This window comes from Eretmochelys imbricata, chromosome 19 (genome assembly GCF_965152235.1).
Source record: "Eretmochelys imbricata isolate rEreImb1 chromosome 19, rEreImb1.hap1, whole genome shotgun sequence".
Lineage (NCBI taxonomy): Eukaryota > Metazoa > Chordata > Testudines > Cheloniidae > Eretmochelys > Eretmochelys imbricata.
Window position 1 is genome coordinate 946,789 of NC_135590.1, and position 23,078 is coordinate 969,866.

General features: G+C 45.7%; 1 protein-coding gene and 1 pseudogene across 4 annotated transcripts in view; one reads left to right on the top strand and one right to left on the bottom strand.

Moving 5' to 3' along the window:
* The window catches only part of INPP5B (inositol polyphosphate-5-phosphatase B), a 44,449-nt gene that overhangs the window by 14,819 nt on the left and 6,552 nt on the right, over positions 1-23,078 (top strand). For 3 of the 4 annotated variants that reach the window (XM_077837808.1, XM_077837805.1, XM_077837806.1), the window contains 10 exons: positions 11,342-11,435; positions 13,504-13,674; positions 14,437-14,538; positions 14,944-15,058; positions 15,804-15,920; positions 16,776-16,963; positions 18,369-18,480; positions 19,543-19,652; positions 21,877-22,012; positions 22,715-22,825. In XM_077837808.1, coding sequence (XP_077693934.1) covers positions 13,520-13,674; positions 14,437-14,538; positions 14,944-15,058; positions 15,804-15,920; positions 16,776-16,963; positions 18,369-18,480; positions 19,543-19,652; positions 21,877-22,012; positions 22,715-22,825 — 1,146 coding nt within the window. In that variant the 5' untranslated portion in view covers positions 11,342-11,435; positions 13,504-13,519. Of the gene's footprint in view, positions 1-1,817; positions 1,881-11,341; positions 11,436-13,503; positions 13,675-14,436; positions 14,539-14,943; positions 15,059-15,803; positions 15,921-16,775; positions 16,964-18,368; positions 18,481-19,542; positions 19,653-21,876; positions 22,013-22,714; positions 22,826-23,078 lie in introns of those variants that run through there. The other variant, XM_077837807.1, reaches the window with a different exon arrangement.
* On the bottom strand, positions 811-904 carry LOC144277425 (U6 spliceosomal RNA; annotated as a pseudogene).

A 23,078-nucleotide genomic window follows, 5' to 3' on the forward strand; every position in this document is an offset into this window, starting at 1 on the left:
TACGTGCAGGGTCACAGTGAGCCTCTGAGGCTAGCAAAATCCGCCAGGAAACGCAGGACCCACGGAGGCAAGGACAGAGCTTTGTCATAATAGTTGTCTGTAAGGTACCATTGTTTAAACTGATCATGGTGTCCAGGAAGTTGAGGTTAGAGTGGGAGTGTTCCAGAGAGTTTAAGGGACGGGTTTCTGAAGTTGTGGTGGAAATCTATGAGGAAGTTTGTCTTCTGTCCAGAGGATGAAAATATCATTGATGTATCTCAGGCATATCATTGGTTTTGTGGTGCATTTGTCCAGATTTGTCTCCTAGTTATCTCTGGGAGCACATTCCCCCACTCCACTCCCAACCTTTGTGTCTCCAGTGCTGGTATGTCAAAAGACCAAGTAATTTCCATTTCTTAGAGAAATCTGATAATCAGCTGGTGATCTGAACCATTATTCCTTTCTACAGAAGTAGCTCATGACCTCAGGCTGAATACACTATAGCCTGGTCTACGCATAGATTTTGTACTGGTCCAACTGATTAGGTTAGAGGGGGTGACTTTTTTTTTTTTTTTACTAAAATAATTATTTCACTACAACTTACTGTGGACAATTTTACCAGTATAAAGGTGTCTTATACCAGAATAGCTTATTCCCCTTCCTGTACAAGAATAAGAACATGAGAATGGCCATACTGGGTCAGACCAAAGGTCCATCCAGCCCAGTATTCTGTCTTCCGACAGTGGCCAATGCCAGGTGCCCCAGAGGGAATGAACAGAACACGTAATCATCAAGTGATCAATTCCCTGTCACTCATTCCCAGGTATACTGATATAACTGTTACATGAATTTGCGTGTCATCCTTGCGCAGGGGCCATGCTAATCTTCTCTGTATCATTCCAATTTTTCGGGCAGTTGTACTGCTTTAATTATACTGATAGACAAGGCCCTAGTCTCAGCCCATGCTGGACGCACATAAGTAGGATGTGACCCTTAAAAATTATTGTATTAAATTCTCTCACCGTAAAACATAAGTTATTGACACACCCTAGGTCCTCTGTCACATATATCTTCCTGTTTGGGCTTTATCTTATAAATATTGGAAATGGCAAGTCTGGTCTCATGAAGGACTTCTTGAAGGACTCAGCACCCTGAAAATCAGGCAACTTTAAATAGGGACATGACTGATGTGTCTTGGAGGAGAGTTGTGAAGATTAGTTAATGTTTGCTAAATGATTTGAAAAGGAAAAGCACCACTAGTACAAAATATTGTCTGGAATGTGTGAAGCCCATATGTGCCTGTGGATTTAACGTTGATGTTTCTGATAAGGGAGGTACTGGGAGATTAGTTCCCTGTGGTCAGTGTGAAGGTCTGTGTGTCTGTGGGGTGGAAGGCAAAGGCAAGAAGGGGAAAGATGAGAATGCTGCTCTCTGGGAACTCCAGATAGCTTGTAGGGAGATAGAAACCAGTGAATTTCTGCGGTTGCTGTGATTGTCCCTGAGCCATGTTGGAAAGCAGTCTTTCCCTCTGAAAATGGCTACTGGGGAGAGAAAATCAGCCTTTGTCATTTTTTAAAAATAATAACCAAAGAAAAGTTCTCCTCAAGTCTGATATGTCTGTCATTTGAAGGTGTCACAGGCAGGGGTAGTCCTCCTCCTTCTCCGTGTGCTGGCGGTCAGATAGGCCTGTGGCACTTCTAGGCTGTTTACTGTGCCCTTACATGGGTGGCCAGTGGCCACCAGGATTCTTGCAGCACTCTGTTTCTTCAGCCTGTTTCTCTTTACACTCCCAGGTGTCCCATTGCATTTCGTAGTGACTATCGAATGGCTGTGTTGGTGTTTAAAGCTTTCATCAATTGGAGGCTGTGGTTCTCTGTGACCTCAAGCTGCCAGCCATGCAGGTACGGGTTTAGGGGTATGCAATGACTACTAGAAAAGGTGTCAACCCCAAGGGACTTGACCCCATTATCTGCAGACCTGTTGGGACCTGGCATACTCTTCCTCATTTGGCCCAAGGACTGTATGCTGCTTCTCTCTGTGGTCAGCCTTAGAGCATCCAGTCTTCTGTGACCTTCCTGTTCTACAGGGGAGTTTTGAATCTGGACTGCAGTGTCATGTTGTCCAGAATGACCTAGAGATGAGCAGTTTGTATCTTGCTGTGACTGAAAAAGCCTCAGGGAAATTGGACCTGGTTGCACTTTCCATCCTGACTGCTGTAAGATTGTGGTGGTGGTGGGATGTCTCTAGCTGCTGGCAATCATGAGGCCTTATCACAGGATAATGTCAGTCTAGCAGATTCTTCAAGGGATCCTTCCCTCCAGATAATCTTGTGGGTGGTCTTTATCCCTGATTGCTCTTCCTGTTTTTAAATTCTTGGGAGGCACTTGGATATTATGGTGATGGGGTTACATAAGTACCTAGGTAGATGATTGGAAAGTCCCTATTTACCTGATCCAACTCCCATTGACTTCAATGGAAATTAGATCTGGCCCTGTTTGTGGCTTTCTGTCTTCAGAATGAACCATGCCTATGCTAGACCTGTGGGTCCCTGCCCAAGGTCACAGTGGCTGCTTTGACTTTTGATCAAGCATCTCAGAAGCCCCTCTCATGGCTGTATCTCACCATCTGAAGATGTGGCCATTGGCAAAGCCACATTGCATGTCAGGCTGGAAAGAGAAAGCAAGGGCTATTTGTACACAGAGCCCACACAAGACATAACTAGAGGTACAATGCTCAAAGTCAGAACTGCTAGCAAATTAAGCCATTTGCGCTCTGCAGAGCATGACATGGGCAGATTGGGGCTTCTCCTTTGCCAGCATAGACTCATGTATAAAATTGTGTTTTGAAAATAATCCCTTGAGTGTAACACAACAGGGAAATGTAATTAGACATGTATAGGTCTGGGTATAGTTTTGTTTTCAGTTGCCACTGGAAGTGGGCAGAGCATTCTCTGTGCTGTGATGGAAGGTGTGACTTCCTGTTGCTGCTTAGGTGGCATGTTACAAACAATGAATCCTCACAACCCTCAGTCCCCAAGATGGAGAAGCCCTGTACTAGTTTGTCCATTTGTAAAATGGAGATGTAGTGAGACAGGGAGAGACTCGGAGGCCAGAATTGGAACTTGGGCATTCACGGCTCCTACACCCATGCTCAGATCTGGGTACTTTTTTGACCAAATTCATGGATACTGAGATTCTTGGCTTCAGAATAACTCGCATTCCTCCTTCTTTTACCTTCTCCATTTTTCAGTTTTATATCCTCTTCTTTTTTTTGTTCCCTCGCTTACTGTAAAAATACTGTGAATTTATTTTAGCGTGTGCTTTATCACTGGTGGGAGGAACCTGGGGATACAGAGTAGAAGAGGATGGGGAAGGGAGATCTGGAATAGCCAATCAGAGATGGTGCCTGTAAAAGTCTGAAGTTTAAAACACTTTCACTTTAAGGCTTGACAGTGGAAAGATCTTGCATATATATTTGAGAGAAGCACCTTAGTGTTGAACAGTTCACAACCACAGCTGTTTTGCAAATACATTCTTGTGGTATCTCTGAAGCATAGCAACATAGTATCTCCATTTGTGTGAATTAAAGCCCCTCAGCGGATGCTGAATTCTCAGAGAGGGTGATTGGCCTTTGACAAAGTTGCTTTTTCAAGGCTTTCCTGTGCTGTTTTTGTCATCCAGATCTAACAATTGCTTTCATCCCCGACCCCCGATTGGCTAATGGCAGGGGCAGTGGAGAACATGAACATACAAGATGCGTATTGACTGTTTAGCTGGGCCAGGGCCTTATGTGCCCTCTGCCAGCCATGGTGCAGGAGGTGACATACAGTTAATTTATGCAGAAGGCGGTTTCTTCTCTCAGTTGGCAGGAAGGGGAGGCTGTGACTCCATCTGACTTGCATCTTAGAATTGTGCTTTGTTTGGATCAGGAGTACATACAGCCTCTGATGCAGGTACAGTCCAACTGGAACAGTTCAGCTGTTCATAGCTGCTGAGGGAGGATTTCTAAGGAGAATGCTGGTGTGCTTTATGCCACTTCATTTGCCAGCCTGGATGTGCTGCTCTAACTATGACTAACCTTGGATTTTTACTAAGCAAGGCTCACTTTTTATCCTTTGTCAGTTGGAGCTGGAGATTCCGTTTAGGTCCCCTTTGCTACACTGGTTTCAGAGTAGCAGCCGTGTTAGTCTGTATTCGCAAAAAGCAAAGGAGTACTTGTGGCACCGTAGCGACTAACCAATTTATTTAGGCATAAGCTTTCTTGAGCTACAGCTCACTTCATTCTCCTTTTCTTTTTGCTATACTGGGCCCTTTGTAATCAAAAGGGTGTGTTAGCTGAGGTCAGTATAATTGTTTGCAATTGATAAAGCTAATTTGATTTGATCTGCAGAGGTCCAAGCTTAGGATATCAAATAGATTGCTGTGGTCTGCCATGGGACAGTACTTTAAATATATCTTTACAACCTTTTAATAGGAAAGGCCTAATTAGCTGTTAAATCCATTTAGCTGCAAATCCTGTTTACAGTTTGGGCCATGCACACTCTTCTTGAACTGAGTTCACAAAGCATCTTTATTTTTGTGCCTGGTCTTATTTTAACAGTTAATTTTTTTCCTCAAGACTCTGTGTGTGTTCTAGCTCATCGTATCTTCAATTTCTTGCCCCATCTAGCTAGAACCATCCTTAGCTGGACTTAAAAAAATCTATCTGGCCAAACATATGGTGACGGGTTACCCCCGGGGTGCCATCTGTAACTGGGGTACCACTGAGCCTGACTGACTCGCCAGCCTGGGTTCCCTTTACACTGTACTACTGTGATCCCCTGCCAAGTCCACTCCCATCTGCACCTTCACCAGCACACATACAGGTAGGGGGACACCCAGCTGCAGAAACATACAGCTGTGATCAGCTCTGCATAGGAAGGCTTCATCTAAGGAACTGTCCAGTTACTCAAGTGTACATACCCCCTCTGGAGGGTAAACCCAAAATTATACCATCTTGCGCTGCACAGAGATCTGTACAGTGTAAGCTCATGAAATTCGCCCCCTCCGTCAATGTGGAGAGGAATATACATAGCTTTCTGCCTCCAGTTATAATTCCCACACACTGCTTTTAGACAAAACAAAAATAAGTTTATTAATTACAAAAGAGACATTTTAAGTGATTATAAGAGATAGCAAACAGATCAAAGCAGGTTACTTAGCAAATAAACAAAAACACAATCTAAACTTAATATACTAAAGAGATTGGATATGCATAGCAACTTCTCACCCTAAATGATGATTTAAGCCATTTACAGGGATTCTTAAGGGGCCAGCTGTCCTTGCTTGAAGCTTAAAAACCCCAGGTATTCCTTTCACAGGCTAGAAATCCCTCTAGCCTCGGTCCATCCTTTCTCCCCCAGTCCAGTCCTTGTTCCTTGGGTGTTTCCAAGAGTCTCTTTGGGTGGGGAGTCAGTGAAGAACCACAATGATGTCACTCCCCTGCCTTAGATAGCTTTTGCATATGGCGGGAACCCATTGTCTCCCAGCTTGGTTCCCACGCCTGGTCAGTGGAAGAACACTGGTATTCCAAGATGGAGTCCAGCACCAGGTGACTTGATCATATGTCCCTGTAGGGTCACAGCAGCCATGACTCAGAAGCTAATTGTAGCCTCCTCAGGAAGGCTCCCCGGTGGGAGATTAGCTTCTTCTAAGACCTAGTGTTCTCCCTAATGCATTCCCCAGGTGTAAAACACATTTGCAATAGATAAATAGACAATATTCCTAACTTCAGATACCAAAATGATACAAATAGGATAATCATATTCAGTAGATCATCATCTTTTCGATGCTATCTCACATGACCTGTCTTGCGTAAAATACATCACAGTTATGCCATACTTATATAATAATAACATCTCTATTAAGAATATCGGGTGTAGTGTCACACAAACTAAATTGATTTGATGAAAGGAAACAAAGTTCCCAAGGATAGAGGTTCTTTCTGCCTTTTGGTTACAGAAGTTACAGGTTGAAAGGTCCATTAAGTAGGTAATTTGGTTCATGCCCCTTTTCCAACAACTTGGGGCCAGTCCAAGGTTGTTCTCCTCTCTGACAAGGATGGACTTAGGATGGGAGGGAGAAGCAGCTTCTAAATTATATTTCTCATACTTTTTACCCCTGTATGGCGTTCTGTGCACACAGGTTGCTCACTCACTCAGGAGATCCTCATACGCTGATATCAGGAAAGATAATAATAATAATACAGGCTACCGTAAGTGACTTCCTTGACGTTTTCAACCTCTGCTACCATCTCCTGGCCCCTTATCCATTTCATATAGCAGCCCTGTAAGCAGCATTCACCATACACCTGTGAGTTCAGGCTGCTAGCTCTTTTGCCATTTGTGGCATTAATGCTGTTTCACCTTCTGGCAGGTGGGGTGGACTCTGTTTGGGCAACTCTGCAAGTTGTGTCTTTCCCAGCCTGAGGATGACAGTGACAGTTGGGTAGAGACGATTGCCCTCTAGGGATGTAAGCCCAGGCTGACTCTTGAGCCCCTCTTGGGATGGATTTCAGGGCCTAACCCAGAATACTTGCGGAGTCCCAGGCAACACCTGATTGCTTAATGACTACGCTAATGCTTGCAGAGAACGTTCGTAGCACTACCCCTGAGACGGTGCAGAGTTGCTGCAGGTTGGGACGGGATGTTTGGAAGCAGTGAATTAATTTTCATTAGTATTTCAACTTATTTCAAGATTGAAGTATATCTTGTTTGTTCAGTGTAATATGATGCTGCAGCCTCTAGATCTATCTCGCTCTGCTTTGGCTTTATAATGGTTAAAAAGCCTCCGGCAGGTTTGGCAGGCCCCAAAATTTGACTTGCCTTTTTTTGTTTCCTGTATATTCAGAACCCATGTGGAGAGAATAATCACACCTGCTTAATGAGGAGATCTGTGTGGCTCCTTAGCACATTAGATTTTGGGACCTTTTGGCTCCATCTACTTCCACCCCCGAGGCAAGTGCAGGATTGTTCCTGGGCTCCTTGCAGCAGATGCTCCAGTGTTTTCTGTCTAGTTTCAAATGTGATAGAATGCCTTGGGCAAGCTGCTAATTATCATTCTGGGTCTATACGTCGCAATAATTTCCTAATAAAATAGTTGCTATGCCAGTCCCCTTTGCCTGTCTGGTTTGGCATGTGGCCTAACAAGGAAGAATCCACTGGAGGTGGATAAAGGAAAACAGCCCCCTACTCCAAGCTGCTGTAGTGTGCAGCGGACTCCACTCCCTCAGAAGCCTTGGCGTTTGCACAGCTCTCTCTGTAAGTATAAAAGCACTCTTCAGAATGGGAGCTGATATCCAAGGAACTCAGCCTTGCTCAGCAGAACAGTGGTGCTGATATGGCTCCCATCTTCATGGGTCCCAACGTGGTTTTTGGCATTCCTGCCATAAGACTCTGGGTATGGTTGTGTTTAGAGAGATTTCAGAGTAACAGCCGTGTTAGTCTGTATTCGCAAAAAGAAAAGGAGTACTTGTGGCACCTTAGAGACTAACCAATTTTTTTTTAATTGCCTGTGACCTGTCCCTGACTTTTACAAAAAATGTCCATGACAAAATCGTAGCCTTGCTTATGCCACGTGTGTGTGTGGGGGTGTTTTTTTTACGCCAGTGGGAGAAGACTCTTCCATCGGCATAGAGCGTCTTCACCACGTGTGCCGCAGTGGCGCAGCCCTGTAAGTGTAAACGTGCCCTGCGGTTGGAGCTTCGTGGATGAACGCTTGTTGCTGAGACTCCATGGAAGCAGAAATTTCTGTTGCTGCAAAGCAGCATCAGTGATTTGCGTGTCGGAATTGGCTTGGGTCTGCTGTGTAAAAAGCGACTGTTTCTATATGACAGGTCTCCTGTCTTCTGGTGCTATTTTTAATTTCAATTCCAATTTCTTCTTAAACTTAAGGGAATTTCTACACAAGCACATTCAAATGCCTGCTCAGGAAACATGATCCGTGTACCAGCTGGGTGAACCCCCAGGGAAAGCTGGAATTGGTTACATCACATCTGGAGCCAGACACCTCCTTGTTAGTGCAGACATAGACAAGAAAGAAGCACTAGTATTTGTCCATCTCAATCCATTGCTGCTTCCAGGAGCAGTGACCCCAGTTCCAACCCTACTTTGGATTTGTGAGCTATAATGAGTTTTGATCCTCATGCTCTTAGAGTTGACCTCCAATAAATCCTCCTGTGAAGTTTTTATTCTCCTTCTATGGGCAGAAGGAAGTTTCCCAAGCTGAGGGAACAACTGTTTCTAGTCTGAATCTTCGGGTGAAGTATGTTAAAAATTCTGTATCTAGTTTCAACTGCTGGCCTAGAGAGAATTTGGTAGAAGTGATAAAATCTTCAGCTTTGCTGTCTCGTCATTGCAGTACAGAAGAGCTCAGCTCGGTGTTTCAGTAAACAGAACTGTTCTGTCCAGCTTCATTTGTTAGATTTGTAATCTCAGAAACAAACTCTCTTCATTATCTGTTAGTCTGTATTATTCATTATTATTATTATTATTCTTCATTATTCATTTATCTCTTCATTATCTGTAGGTTTGTGTACTAGGCGGAGTAAGCTCAGCTCGGTGTTTCAGTAAACAGAACTGTTCTGTCCAGCTTCATTTGTTAGATTTGTAATCTCAGAAACAAACTCTCTTCATTATCTGTAGGTTTGTGTACTAGGCGGAGTAAGCTGGAAACTGTTGTTTCATAGAATCATAGAAATGTCGGGCTGAAAGGGCCCTCAAGAGGTCATCTAGTCTAGCCTCCTGTAGGCAGGACCAAGTAAACCTAGACCATTCCTGAGAGGTGTTTGTCTAAACTGTTCTTAGAAACCTTAACCTCCCTTGAAATCCTATTCCAGTACTTAACTATCCTTTACAGTTAGAAAGTTTTTCCTGTAACTATCCTAAATCTCCCTTGCAGCATATTAAGCTGATTACTTCTTGTCCTACCTTCAGTAGACAGGGACAGTTGATCCCCATTCTCTTTATAACCCCATAACATATTTGAAGACTGTTAACAGGTCCTTCTTTAGTCTTCTTTACTAAAGACTAAACATGCCCAGTTTTTTAATCCATTCCTCAGAGGTCAGGTTTTTTAACCTTTTCTCATTTTCATAGCTCTTCTCCAGACTCTCTCCAGTTTGTCCACATCTATCATAAAGTGAACACAATTGAGGCCTCCAGCTGAGGCCTCATCAGTGCTGAGTAGAGCAGAACAATGACCTCCTGTGTTTTACAGATGACCACTCTTGTTAACACACCTCAGGATGATATTAAGTCTCTTTTTGTAACTGCCTAATACTGTTGGTTTATAATCAGTTTGTCATCCCCTGTAACCCCACAAATCCTTTTCAGCAATACTACTGCCTAACCCAGTTATTTCCCATTTTGTAGTTATGCATTTGATTTTTCCCACTGAAGTGTAGTATTTTGCACTTGTCTTTATTGAGTTTCATCTTGTTGATTTCAGACCAATTCTCCGATTTGTCAAGGTCATTTTGAATTCTAATAGTATCCTACAGAGAGCTTGCAACTGCTCCCAGCTAGGTGTTATCCACAATTTTTAAGGATACTTTCTCTTCTTTTTTTCCAAGTTATTAATAAAAATGTTGAATAGTATGGAACGCAGGGCAGACCCTTGGGGTACCCCACTAAAGTTCCCCCCAGTCTGACAATGAAACATTAATAACTACTCTTTGAGTATGGGTTTTCAACCCATTGTGCACCCACCTGGTAATAACTTCCCTAGTTTGCTTATGAGAATGTCATGTGGGCCTGTGTCAAAATATCAAGATATTTGTGTATCTGCAGTAAAAAAACAAACAGAAAAAAACTCAGCCCCACAATTAAATAGTTATTTTGACACCTGTAAGTATGGAACTTGGTCACTGGAGAGGAATGCAAAATGATCTATTGCAAAACAATGATTTGTTTAGTGTATGAGTTAAATTTGCACAGTGGCTGGTACTTTATTGAGAAGTGCACCTTGTATCAAGGCTGAGATCTGGCACTTATCATGTTGCTTATGCTGAAGTGGGGCTGGCTTTCCACCAAGGACTCTGCACTGAGCTGGATCAGGGTGGGGACAGACTGATGTGACTAGTGAGTTGCTCTTTGTTATGGATATTTCAGCAGACACATGGAAGCCCTGGAAGTGAGATGTGTGTTTCTCTTTCCTTTCTCTCTATTTCTTTCCTGGCTTTGGACTTGGCAAAGGCTCATTACGCATGTATGTTCTGAAGGAGGGATTGGGCAATGTTGGGAGTGCAGAGGCCTTATATTGGGACCTAGAGATAATGGGTAACCCTGTGACAGAGCAAGCTAGTGACGAGGCACTTGCTCAGGAGGAAACAAATTGGTACCAATGAGAGCAAAGGTGCATCAGTTATCAGCTCCTCAAGGTTCCTTTTCTGCACCATCTGATTGTTATAAACAGGCCAGTTGTGTGGCCTGATTGCCTTGTAGGAGTTTTAAACAAGGAGCTTGAGCAGTTTTTCTCTGTACTGCAGTGGTCCCCAAACTTTTTACCTCGTGTGACCCCCATCCCCACTGCCGAGCCGGGGCCGGGAGTGGGACTGCGGCTCTGGTAGGGGGGACATGGACAGGGGTAAGGGGGATGAGGCTGGGGTCACACCTAGGGGCAGGGCCGGGAGCTGAGCTGAGGCAAACAGCTGGGGCCCTGGGCACAGGGCCGGGAACTGGAGCCCGAGGCTTGGGGCCAGCAGCCCGGGCTGGGAGCGGAGCCCCAGGGCTGGCAGCCGAGGCCTCGGGTGTGGGGCCAGGAGCAGAGCTGGGTGGTGCTCCCTCCCTGTCTGCTGTGGGGGCTGGCCTGGGCCCCCGCTGTGCCCCCACCCCCGCATGTGCAATAGGAAAAGCAGTTTTTAGTACTCTGGGTAGGAGTCTCTTTTTTTTTTTTTAAATGTCACTGTTCTGAGTTTTTCAAGCAGATAAATGTTACTTTCCCCATTGGTTCCTTCCCAATTATTATAATACAAAATCCATATAGTAGTCTGTAACTCCCATCTGTATCAAATGGGTTTGGTTTTTTTACTGGTACAGTAATTTGTGTACATATTCTTAAAATCCTCGAACAAAATGTTCCTGTATTTTTTTTCTTTCTTTAGGAGCACTGAACTGTGCTTGTGGGATTATAGCCAGTATTTGGAAAGACCCTTTTAACCTTCTTATCCCATGAGGAATGCAACGCACTTAAAATAAGAGCCTGGTTTTTTTTCTGGGAAGATGGGAAAACACTTGGCATACATATTTTCCTTGTATTTATCTCAGCATGTAAGCATTGTATGGCATGTTCCCTTGTTCTGTGTAAAGTTTTTCTTTTTCTTTTAGGAGTTGTTGGGTCTGAAGACATCAAACAGAATGAAAAAAATATCATAGTTAATCATAGCTGGAGCCATAACAGCGATGATAAAGCTACCCCTAGGTACAGTATATCTTAAATCCTCCTTGTCAAAGGAGACTGCGAGATCTGTTGTGCATGGCACCTGTGCTTGTGAGTTCTAATGAAGAATGGAATTGGTGGCTTTGTATATTTGGGTATTTAGCTACTGTCACCCTCCACAGAGCATCACTGCACACTGGTGGCAAATGATGCATCGTGCCAGACAGGATGGGGGAAGTCTGCAGTTATTTATAGCATGTCCAGAATAGTTCTGAGCGGTGCAAACTGCTGATAGTTCATGTGTCCCTGGAGGAGGAAGACACAGTAAAACTTTCTGCCTTGACTTCCTGGTTTTCATGTGGCTGAACTAAGAAGCTATTGTGAAAAAGGCGGCCGTGTGGTACACACCAGTGCCACCTGTTGGCCAGCCTGTATTTGCAAAGCCAGGGAGCAAATAGTATGCAGTGTTGCTGTAGCTTTGTCGTCCCAGATGTTAGAGACCAGGGTAGGGTGACCAGGTGTCCGGTTTTCGACCTGAACACCCAATCGAAAAGGGACCCTGGTGGCTCCAGTCAGCACCGCCGACTGGGCCGTTAAAAGTCTGGTCGGTGGTGCTGTGAAGCTAAGGTAGGCTAGTCCCTACCTGTCCTGACTGGCACCGTGCTGCACCACGGATGCAGCCGGTCCGGCTCCTAGGCGGGGGTGGGGGGAGCGGAGACGGGACAGGACCTCGTGTGCTGCCCCCGCCCTGAGCACCGGCTGCGCACTGCCATTGGCCGGGAACCGCGGCCAATGGAGCTGCGGGTGCGAGCAGCGTGCAGAGCCACCCGCTGTGCCTCTGCCTGGAGCCGGACCTGCTGTCCGCTTCCAGGGCGCAGCGCGGTCTGCAGTGCCAGGACAGGCAGGAAGCCTGCCTTTGGCTCCCCGCTGCACCACTGACCAGGAGCTGCCGGAGGTAAGCCCGTGCCCCAGCCCTGACCCCCAACACCCTGCCCTAGCCCTGAGCTCCCCTGCCCAAACCCAGAGCCCCCTCCTGCACCCCAAACCCCTCATCTCTGGCCCTACACCAGAGCCTGTACCCCCAGACAGAGCCCTCACCCCCCGGCACTCCTGCCCCAGCCCAGAGCCCCCTCTCACACTCTGAACCCCTCTGCCCTAGCCTGGAGTCCCCTTCTGCACCCCAAACCGCTTATCCCTGGCCGCACCCCAGAGCCTGCATCCCCAGACGGAGCCCTTACCTCCTCCCACACCCCAACCCCCTGCCCCAGCCCAGTGAAAGTGAATGAGGGTGGGGGAGAGCGAGCTACCGAGGGAGGGGGAATGTAGTGAACGAGGCGCAGGGGAAGGGGGAAGGCAGGGGGCGTGGCCTCTGGGAAGGGGCATGGCTAGGGTGTTTGGTTTTGTGGGATTAGAAAGTTGGCAACCCTAGACAAGGGGGTGAGATAATAGAGCTTGGTTCAATAAAAGATATGACGTCACCCATCTTGTTTTTTTAATAGGGAATAATAGTAATTTTAGTCTATAGGGCATTCCCACTTCTCTGACCTCCCAGATTGCTGCTATATAACATCCCATCTACTAAAACATTATTAAATATATAATATGAAAACCATACAGTACTAAATAATCTCCCCCCTTCCCCACCACCACACAGAGAGGACAGGGAGGGTCCTGTGGAGGGACTGGCCTTGACGGAATGAACAGCTTTCCATTCTCTTGTTAAGGTGGGGAGAGCTGGGTGGAGGCAGGCAGCTGGGGAGAGAGTTTCACCTCCCCACCCCAGTAAGCAGGGATACCATTTAAATTCCATCAGAGACAGGGTGAGTGAGGCACACTCAGACACACAGGCTGCACTGATTTAATTAACTCAGCTTTTAAATCCCTTAAGTTAAACTGGTAGAACACTTGTGTACAAAAGATCGGAGTCCCCTTGAGAAATCCTCATTTCAGCCTTGTTCTGTCACTGTGAAACAGGTTTTCAATAGTAGAAATTATCTCTCCTTTGCACGATGGGGATTGGTTTTTTCACATCTAAATTGTGTTTTGTTGAGCTTGCTGACACATACACAGTGTATTAGTGTCTTGTTTTGCTTTCTGTTTCTGCTTTCAGGCAGAGTAAATCAGAGATGGATGTAACCAGTGAGATGGTGCGATCCTCTAGAATGATAGTTTCAGGCAAGGCTTGTATCTTATCAGAGCAGAAGTTTGGGCTAAGAGATAATATAGTTAAATCTCAACTGGAACTGAAAGAGGATTCCTACACCTACCTCCAGAATTTCAGGTAACAACTGTCCTTGGGAGTACGATTTTAGGCATAATTGCAAAATAAGTAAATCTCATACATTTTAAAAGGAAAAGGAGTACTTGTGGCACCTTAGAGACTAACAAGAAGTGAGCTGTCGGTCACAAAAGCTTATGCTCAAATAAATTTGTTAGTCTCTAAGGTGCCACAAGTACTCCTTGTCTTTTTGCAGATACAGACTAACACGGCTGCTACTCTGAAACCTCTCATACATTTGTAATTTCACCTGAAATCCCCAGCAATGGGAAATTTTGGAGGAAAATAGACTTTAGCCCCTGCCATCTGGAACAACCTTTCTGCATCTCTCCTCCATTTACACAGTTGCAGAGGAGCATGCGGTCACATGAACAGCCCCTGCTTAAGCAAACGGCCTTTTTTGTACATCTTATTCATTCCTTGTCTCTTTTCAGAACTCACCTGAAAATGCTGCATCTCCCTTTGCCTCGGATTCTTGTCTCTCCCTTGCTTCTGTTTGTTATTTATCTCTGTAATGGTTTCTGGGAGACTGTTTGTATAAAAGATGATGTTTATATTGAAAACTTGAGTTTGGTTTAAATCTTTTAAAACAAGCCCTTTGTGAATAAAAGAACAAGTGAGAAAATTGTCCCAAACTATTCCCACACAACCCTGCTTGTAGTTCTTTTGTAAAGTAGATACACTCTGTCAAATGCTGCTGGAAAGTTGCTATCACAGGCTTGGATTGCAGCTCTAGGATTTTGTTGAACCTAAGTCTCTTTGCAGATTTTTTATTGGAACGTACAATGTGAATGGCCAGTCACCCAAAGAGAGCCTCCAGCCTTGGCTGAGCCATGATGTTGAGCCTCCGGATGTTTACTGTGTTGGGTGCGTATTTCTTTCCTGCTAGCCCTTTTGGAAACATCTCTGGGTAGCTTGCTGATGAATGTGTTGTGTGTATCTATCCAGCCAAAGCATTGCAAACAAGGGTTTAAAAGCAAAAATATTTGTATTATCTATAGTGGCTCTTATTCCGGAAGTGTTTGTTCTCTCTAGTGGCACAATGTACTTTGGATGCTTTTATGCCACACTGCGGTTAAGTCAATTTAATACTAATGATAATTTACTTTTGCACTTAATGCACTGCTAAAATCATCATAACTGGATTAGAATTCCAGTTCCAAAATCAATTTATACTTTGTGCACTAAATGTATCTCTTCCCCAGCAGAAAAGGCAGGGAGAGTTAAAACAAGTAAAGTGAATGCATCCATGTGTTCCTCCCTCTGTTACAGCTTCCAGGAGCTCGATCTGAGTAAAGAAGCCTTCTTTTTCAATGACACACCAAAGGAGGAAGAATGGTTCAAAGCTGTAACTGATAGTCTTCACCCAGATGCCAAATACGCAAAGGTACATGTGGCTTGGGGGTGAAGTTAGTTTTGAAACATAAACCAGTTTCCAGTCAGGCGTCTTCTCGTGTTTGCTCTCCCCTCGTTTGTCTCCATTGTGTCTGTCTCCTGTAGGTTTTTGCCAGGCCAGCAATGCTCAGTGTGGGTGGTATATAGCACTTCTGTGCAAGGCTCCCAGACATGGTCACACGCTCCTGAGAACGTTCCCATAAGCAATAGTAGTGAGAGCTAAGGACATTTGTGCCTCACGCTGTGGGTTAGAGAGGGGCATAACAGAGCAACCAGGCAAGTAGAGCTCCCTGCTCTGCTGAGATGAATGGATAGAAAGTCTTGGCACTTGCCGACCCCTGCTCAGCAGCAGCACCAAGCAATGAACTGTCCTGTAGTAGGACTTTTGCTTTAATTTTGTTTGAGGTTTGGTACCTACTCCTTAAAATCCTTGCTTTGGCTTTTTCTTCTAACCTCTGATCCAGGCGTGTGCCTTCTCGGGGCTGCCTCTCCCTCAGGCAGCGACTGGGGTATTGAGCCACTTGCCCTGAGTAGGGCCAGTTACTCCTGTCCCGTCTGGTGCTGTTGGAGCACCTACCTCTGTGTGCCATGTGTCAGGTGGGTGGCTCCCTAGAAGAACAGTGTTGAAGCATTAATATTTTTGGTTGTTTAGACTTCAAGCTCACAACAGGGTGGGGTAAGGTTTTCCCCTGAGAAACAGTCCTGGCTATTGGTATGCCGTTGACTTTCTCTTTCAGGTTAAGCTTGTACGACTTGTTGGGATAATGCTGCTGTTGTATGTGAAGGCAGACCATGCTCTGAACATCTCTGAGGTGGAAGCTGAGACAGTGGGAACTGGAATCATGGGGAGAATGGTAGGAATGCAGTGTGTGCATGGGCAGGTGGTGGGAGGTTGTCTTTGGGAGGGCCCTGAGTAGCCTGTTCCCCTGGCCCTGAGTCACCATGACTGTTCCTGCAGCTAAAGGAGGCCTGGATGCAGCTGTCTCTCAGGGAGACACAAGGTACTCCCAGGGCATGAAAGAGTGACACAGAATCTCACCTTTGGTACGTGCCTGATTGCATGTTGTGCTGGACTGACTCTCAAGAGAGTTTGAAATTGGCATGGAAACCGGGCCGGGCTGTATGCATCTGCTCAGAAGAACAGACTTCAGTTCTGCTCCGGTAGATTTCATGAGCTTTTTGAAGATCACGTGGACCACCTCTTTACCCTTGGAACCTACCCTCCAGTAATCCCCCAGATGCTTCATGGTGAGGGAAGTTCTGAGCATGGCCCAAAGCTGCCTTGTCATCTTACAAAATATTCTTTATGGCTTGTGTTGAAAGAACCAGTTTGTTACTTGGCAGTTTTAATTACTTGCCAAAGCAGCCAACCAGCTTATTCTTAATGGTATAATTTGCTCTCATATGAGCCGTGCCCTGAATTGCAAATTGAATTCCATGCACCCTCCTGCTCTGCTTTGCTGCTGTTTTCATGATGTACTATGCTAATACTTGATGACCCTCCCACAGGGATGGAAGGGCATGGGCTGGCTCACTCTCTGAGGTTTGTGTATATTCTGCTTAGGGGTTTGTGCCTTTCTCTTTCCCCTGGAGCCAGACTGACTGTGCCAAAATCCTCTGACTTGTCCACTACTGTTACCCCAGTTTAGACATCAGTTCACCTACGGTCCCAGGAAAACTCACAACCAGTCTCTCTTCCTGCCTACTAGGGTAACAAAGGTGGAGTTGCTATACGGTTCAAGTTCCACAACACCAGCGTATGCATTGTGAACTCTCACCTCGCAGCTCATACAGAGGAGTACGAGCGGCGGAACCAGGACTTCAGAGACATCTGCTCTCGGATGCAGTTCTGCCAGTCAGATCCAAACTTGCCACCCCTTACTATAAGCAAACATGAGTATGTTTCCAAGGTCTACATCCAGTGGATCACTACAGTTCACTGCTTGGCCTCTGGCTTTGATGGGACAAGTGATGGGCTGTATGAGGGTGGCTGGCTATACTTTCTGGTGTAAGCAATTCCCCAGCAGGAGCTTGAGAGGTGTGGTCGAGTAGTCTGAACACAGGCCATGGAGCCAGGAACTTGTCAGTTCTAGTTCCAGCTTTGAAAATGGCTCCCTGTCACTGTCTCACTTTCCCCATTTGTAAAGTGGAGCTAACACATACTTACCTCCCCAGGGGGTTGTGAAGCTTAGGTTTTTTTTCTAGCGTGTTGGAAGATTAAAAGTACTATCAAAGTACTAAGGACTGCTATTGTCTGCTGCTGTTTCTTTTAGATCGATCCCAAAAGTAAATTGTAAGTAAATATCTTGCCTAGTGCATTGTCTTGTAATAAATACTTAGCATTCATGTAGGGCTTTCCTTCCATAGCTGTGATAGCACTTTGTGAGGGTAGGTCGGAATCATTACCCTCATTTTACAAATGGAGGAAGCCGAGGCACAGGACAACAGAGACTTGTCCAAGGTCACACAATTGAGTCCATGGAAGAGCTGGGAATAGTATTTGGGCCACCTGGCTCGCAGTCCTTTACAGTATCACATGCACACATGCCCCTTTTCCAAATACGGATAAACTAAATTGCATTGGAATGTTAAAGGGGATAAAAATTCAGATTTGTCGGCCTCCTGGTTCAACAGGAGCCGGAAGGTGGGAGTTGGGCGGTGGGACTGGCTGGGCAGGAAGCCTGCAGATACAGTCAGGATGCTGTCGCTGTGTCCCTGCTAATAGTGGCCTGGCAGACCTAGCCCCCTACTTCTTTCCTTTATACTAGTGAACCTTGGGAAGCTTGTCCCTGATTAAATGTCCCATTCCAGGGAGTGAAGATGAAGCTAACGTGTCGGATTGGCTCTTGGGTGCTGCAGACACATTAGTTTACTGGGCACTGTGCCTTGCCAAATTGCCCAGTAATATGGGGGCATGTTTTCTTCAGGAGCTCTGAATTTCCTTTATGTGCTTGTATCATGGCAGTGTTAGTAATTAAGCCTGCCTGCAGGCTGCAGACAGAGCTGGATGTTCATGTAGCCCTGCTTGCACGGAGATGCTACAGAACTGCTTGGGATTAGCTGGTTCCTAAACAGGTCAGTGCAGAAAGGAAGATGTGGTTTCATCAGGCTTCCCCTTCACATTTGGCTGAGGCTGTCTGGTTCTGAGCACTGTCAGCGGGGTGAGATACAGGATGCTGCATGGGGACACAGCAGGCAGGGCACACCTGTAAGAGACCAAGAAGCCCTTCTGGCTGCTTGTAGAGACTACAGTAGCTGACTCTGTCAAACAGAGATTTCACCCTTGTGTGCTGTCCTTACAGTATCATCCTGTGGCTTGGGGACCTCAACTACAGGATAGAGCAACTGGAGGTGGAAACGATGAAGAAGCACATTGAAAAGGAGGATTTTCAAGCTCTTTATCAACATGACCAGGTACAGACGTGTCCTTCCAGAGGACAGGTGGGCCCACATCCCATTCTCTAGGAAACTGACTCCTCTTTAGTGGGAGGCTTATGAAACTCTCATTTGCTCTGAAAATCACCTGCACGCTGACAGCATAGCTAACCCTGGCTATCAGGGTTCGCAGCACCAACATGCATTAGAAGCTGCTGTTGGGTTGGTTTGTTTGATGTCCATGGAATGATCTGAAATGGCTGCTGTCCCGGCACATAAGAGTTTGAGCCAGGAGCAGCGGTCCCTCCCATGGCTCAGTTGGCATCAGCATGCACTTTGTACACCAGGTCATCATCCATCCACCTCCTTAATAGCTGGTTGTGGGGCAGGACACCACAGCCTGGCAGGAGGAAGTCAGCCCTCTGAGGTATTGGATATAAGGGCTGCTCAGAGAGTTAGGTAGTATTGCCCTGGGGAGTGTGAAAGCTGATCCAGTTACACTTCCCTTGATTTGCTTGTCCAGTGTGGTTATCATGAAGGTTATTGTGGTTGCCCAGCCCCTCCTCTATGAAGGGTGGGTGTAGGTGTGACTGTGCCCATGAATACCTGGGTTCCGTCTCCCACCTGGAAAAATTATAAGTTGTGAAATGCTAATCTCCTAGTACTACTGTGAGGCCTACGAGAAGTGAATCCACAAGACATTTGTGTGCGTATATGCATTTTCACAATGGGCTTGATACAGTAATCCGTGGGTGAAAATTCTCTCTGGCCTGTGTTACACAAGAGGTCAGACTAGATAGTTGTAATAGTCCCTCCTGGCCAGGAAATGTAAGACTCTGCATAAAATACTGTTATCACACTTCAAAAGTTCTAACATTAGAAACATTTCCATTCCTGTGTCTATGGAGATTTCCTTCGGAAGCGGCAGCACAAATGATAGATTGTGTGTGCACGGATGGGGGACGTGTGTGTCTGTGCATAGGCGTGCACACACTTTTATTAATTTCCCAGAATATGGTGTCCTTTTTCCCCACTCGGGACTCCAGAAGGACTTGTTTAAACAATCTAAGTTTTTATCTGTTTGGCTTTTTTCCCTACTAGTTGAAGAAGCAGATGGATGAGAAGGCTGTCTTTGATGGCTTTACAGAGGGAGAGATTACCTTCCAGCCAACCTACAAGTATGACACTGGCTGTGATGACTGGGACACTAGGTATGCCGTGGGTACAACCTCAGCTGTCATGTCATTCATGTCCCTTAGCTCCTGTATGTATTGTTTAAGGCAGGAAAAACAAGTCTACAAGACCTTTTAGACCTAACAGACCTGAGGAAGTTAAAGAATTTCTGATTTTTTTTCAAATGTTTGTACAGGTTTATATTGCACTTTTGGTGTGTATACCCAGCGCACTTGGGCTGGAGACTTTTGGTCAGCAATACCCATTGGGGTGGCTCACGCACCCCGAGTGTCCTGGTGCTTACAGCTGAGGGTATAAAGAGTAGGGGCCTCCCCATCATCTCGCAGTTCCTTTTGGCTGCCCATGGCTACCAGTTGGAGCTTGCGGTCATGCCTCACAGCTTACACAGCTCAGCATAGCCTCTTGCTCTCTCTTTCACTTGCCAGTTAAGACAGCTTTCTTAGCCTCAATAACATGTGCTAGGAGAGGAGAGGAGCTGCAGGCTCTGATGGCAGGACCTCCGTGTATGGTTTTCTATAAAGATAAAATTTCATGAAGGCCTCATCTGAAATTGCTATCAGAAGTGGTGTCGGATTTTCATTTAAATCAAATAATAAATCTACTGATATTCTTTCTGCCCGCTCATGAGGAGGAGAAGAGGTTACATGCACTGGACATTTGCAGAGCACTCTTGTTTTATATTGACAGAACAAAGCTGTGTAGCTCCTGTCTGAGTCTTTGTGGCTCACACTGAACGGATGTGAGGACAAGCTCTTTCAGCACAAACATCATCTCATGCATCAGGACTTGTTATGACTTAGCAAATGTGACATCTCCAGCAAGAATTACCGCACATTCTACCAGGGTGTGAGCTACCTCAGAGGGTTTCCTGAGAAAGATTTCAATCATGGAAGCTTGCAGAGCAGCTGCATGGTCCTCCATACACACCTTTGCTCACAGTTATGCCATCATCAAAGCATCCAGAGCTGATGCAAACTTTGGAAAGAAAGTCTGTTACTGTTTCAGTTGACTCCAAGTCTCCACCACCAAAGGGTCATTGCTTGGGTATGACCTAAAATGGAATATACATGGGTATAAGCATGTGAAGAAGAAGGAACAATTACTTACCTGTACAGTAGCTGTGGTTTTTCGAGGTATGCTGTACAAATATATATTCCATGACCCTGCCTTTGATCCCTGCTACTTCCGATAACGGCAAGATTCCGGTGCAAAGGAACGGGTGGGGGGCCCCGCCCTGCCCTTCATGCATTCTTTTGAAGATTCGAGGATACTCAAGGTATGTGCATCATCCCAATGGGTACTGCTGACCAAAAGTATTTGGCTGGAGTGCTCTGGACGTGCAAATATCCTAAAGTGGAATGTGTGTACATTCTTGAAGAATCACAGTTACTGTACAGGAGAATAACTGTTTCTTTGAGTCCAGTGCCAAGGTAAATGTCCCAGACTCTCTTCCTTGGACACATTTTGGAAACTTGGAATCCCATCACTAGGTTTGTGGGCACTTGTGCTGCCCCCTCTACTCTGACTCTGATGTTTGCTGGATTTTCCCTACCCCCTGCCAGGAATAAACCCTTTGATCTCCTTAGTTTTGAAGCTTCTTCCAATGTATCACTTCCTTCCTTTTCAAACAGAATTTTTGGAGATCTTTTATTTGCTGATGCCCAGTAGAATCCTTCCTGGCTTGGCTTGACTTGTCACAAAGAGTGCTTTCTTTACTGCAGATACCTATGTGCATCCCTCAAAAGACTACTGGGTGAATATTTTCTTCATGTATTGCCCAGCCATTCTGTACCATGCTGTTCTGGCTGAATTGTAGATTCTGGCTGCGAGGGTCAGAATGTTTGATTCTGCTCAACAGTGTTAAAGGAGAAATTTTAAGAGGAAAATTCAATTTTACAACTGGGAGTTTTCTTGCTTTTTCCAAAGTCCCTCCAGTCTGAAGCAATTCAGGATAGTCTCTAAATGCTGCTTCTCGTATAGTGTCGAGGGGGAAAAAAACCTGCTCCTCTTAAGAAGAACAAAGGTGAATGATGGTACAGAAATACGTAGACAGACACACCCACCCTCTGCAGCTCTGCACAGAGAATGGGTTGGAAACAAGCTGCAGGTCCTGGTAGAGCACTGGCTAACCCTCTGCCACGGGAGAGATGCCTGTTCCTGGCAAAGCTCTTCTCTGCCTTGCACTGTTACTGCCCCTAGACTGTCTTCTGGGAAAGCTTTAATTGTGGCTTCCCGTTTTAGTGAGAAGTGCCGTGCCCCAGCGTGGTGTGATCGGATCCTCTGGAAAGGGAAGAATATTTCTCAGCTGAGCTATCGTAGCCACATGGCTTTGAAAACCAGTGACCATAAGCCAGTGAGCTCCATGTTTGACATTGAGGTAGGTGCACCGTGATTCATAGTAGTAACAGTGCTAACCCTCTCCCTAAGGTAGTCACAGTGGCTGTACTGATTCCTTCTCTTCCCTCATAAGCTGTTGCTCTGGGTTTGTGCTTCCCCTAGCTTGGCCCTGATAACAATGCCCTGAAATGGGACCGTTGTTCTCAGTAAAACACAGATGTGACCCCGAGCCTCTTGCTCCTGGCAACATACAGTTGAGCTCATCCATGAGCAGAAATAGGTAGTTGTTCATGAATGTCCCCTTACCCTTTGTTTCCTCCTTTTTACCTATTTCCCTGGAAACCTGCAGCGTTTACATCAGCTGACAGGAGTGTAATTCGCTGCCAGGCTTTAACGAGCTGATCCCAATGCAGGCTGGCTGATTTTATCTGCTAGGTAGAGCAGCCTCCCACAAAGCCAGAAGCCTGCCCAGCAGTGGGCAAATGTTGGGTCAGAGACACTGGCCCATTTTATTCACGTTAGACGCTTTCCTGCATTGAGTGAATTCTTTGGTAAAGGCTGGAAACTGGTTCCATTTTAACTTGCTTTTGGTAATAAATCTGCAGTAATTTTCCATGTGTTTTACCTGCGCTTCTGATTCCAGCCTTCTTTAAAATCAGGTTGCTCCATATGTTTCAGACTGTTACAATTCTCCTGCAGAGACACAGTAAATGCCCATTGGTGAGGTGTGTCCCCCTTTCAGGTGAAGGTTGTGAATGAGGAGCTCTACCGAAAAGCCTTTGAGGAAATAGTGCGCTCATTGGATAAAATGGAGAATGCCAGCATCCCGTCGGTGATCCTTTCCCAGACGGAGGTAGGACATGTTCCCATACTTTCCCTCCCAGGGCCATCAGCTCAAGGCAGAAATGAATCCTAGAACCAAGAGGTAGTCTAGTGTAATTGTGAGCACCGGGGGCTGCGAGTCAGGACTTTTAGGGTCTATTCCTGGGAAATTTAAGATAGAGGAATAAGCATGGAACTGGCGATCAGGAACTCCTTAGTTCTAATCCTGGGTTTGCCACAGAGTCATGGTGAGGCCCAAAGCAAGTCACTATCCCGTTCGGCCT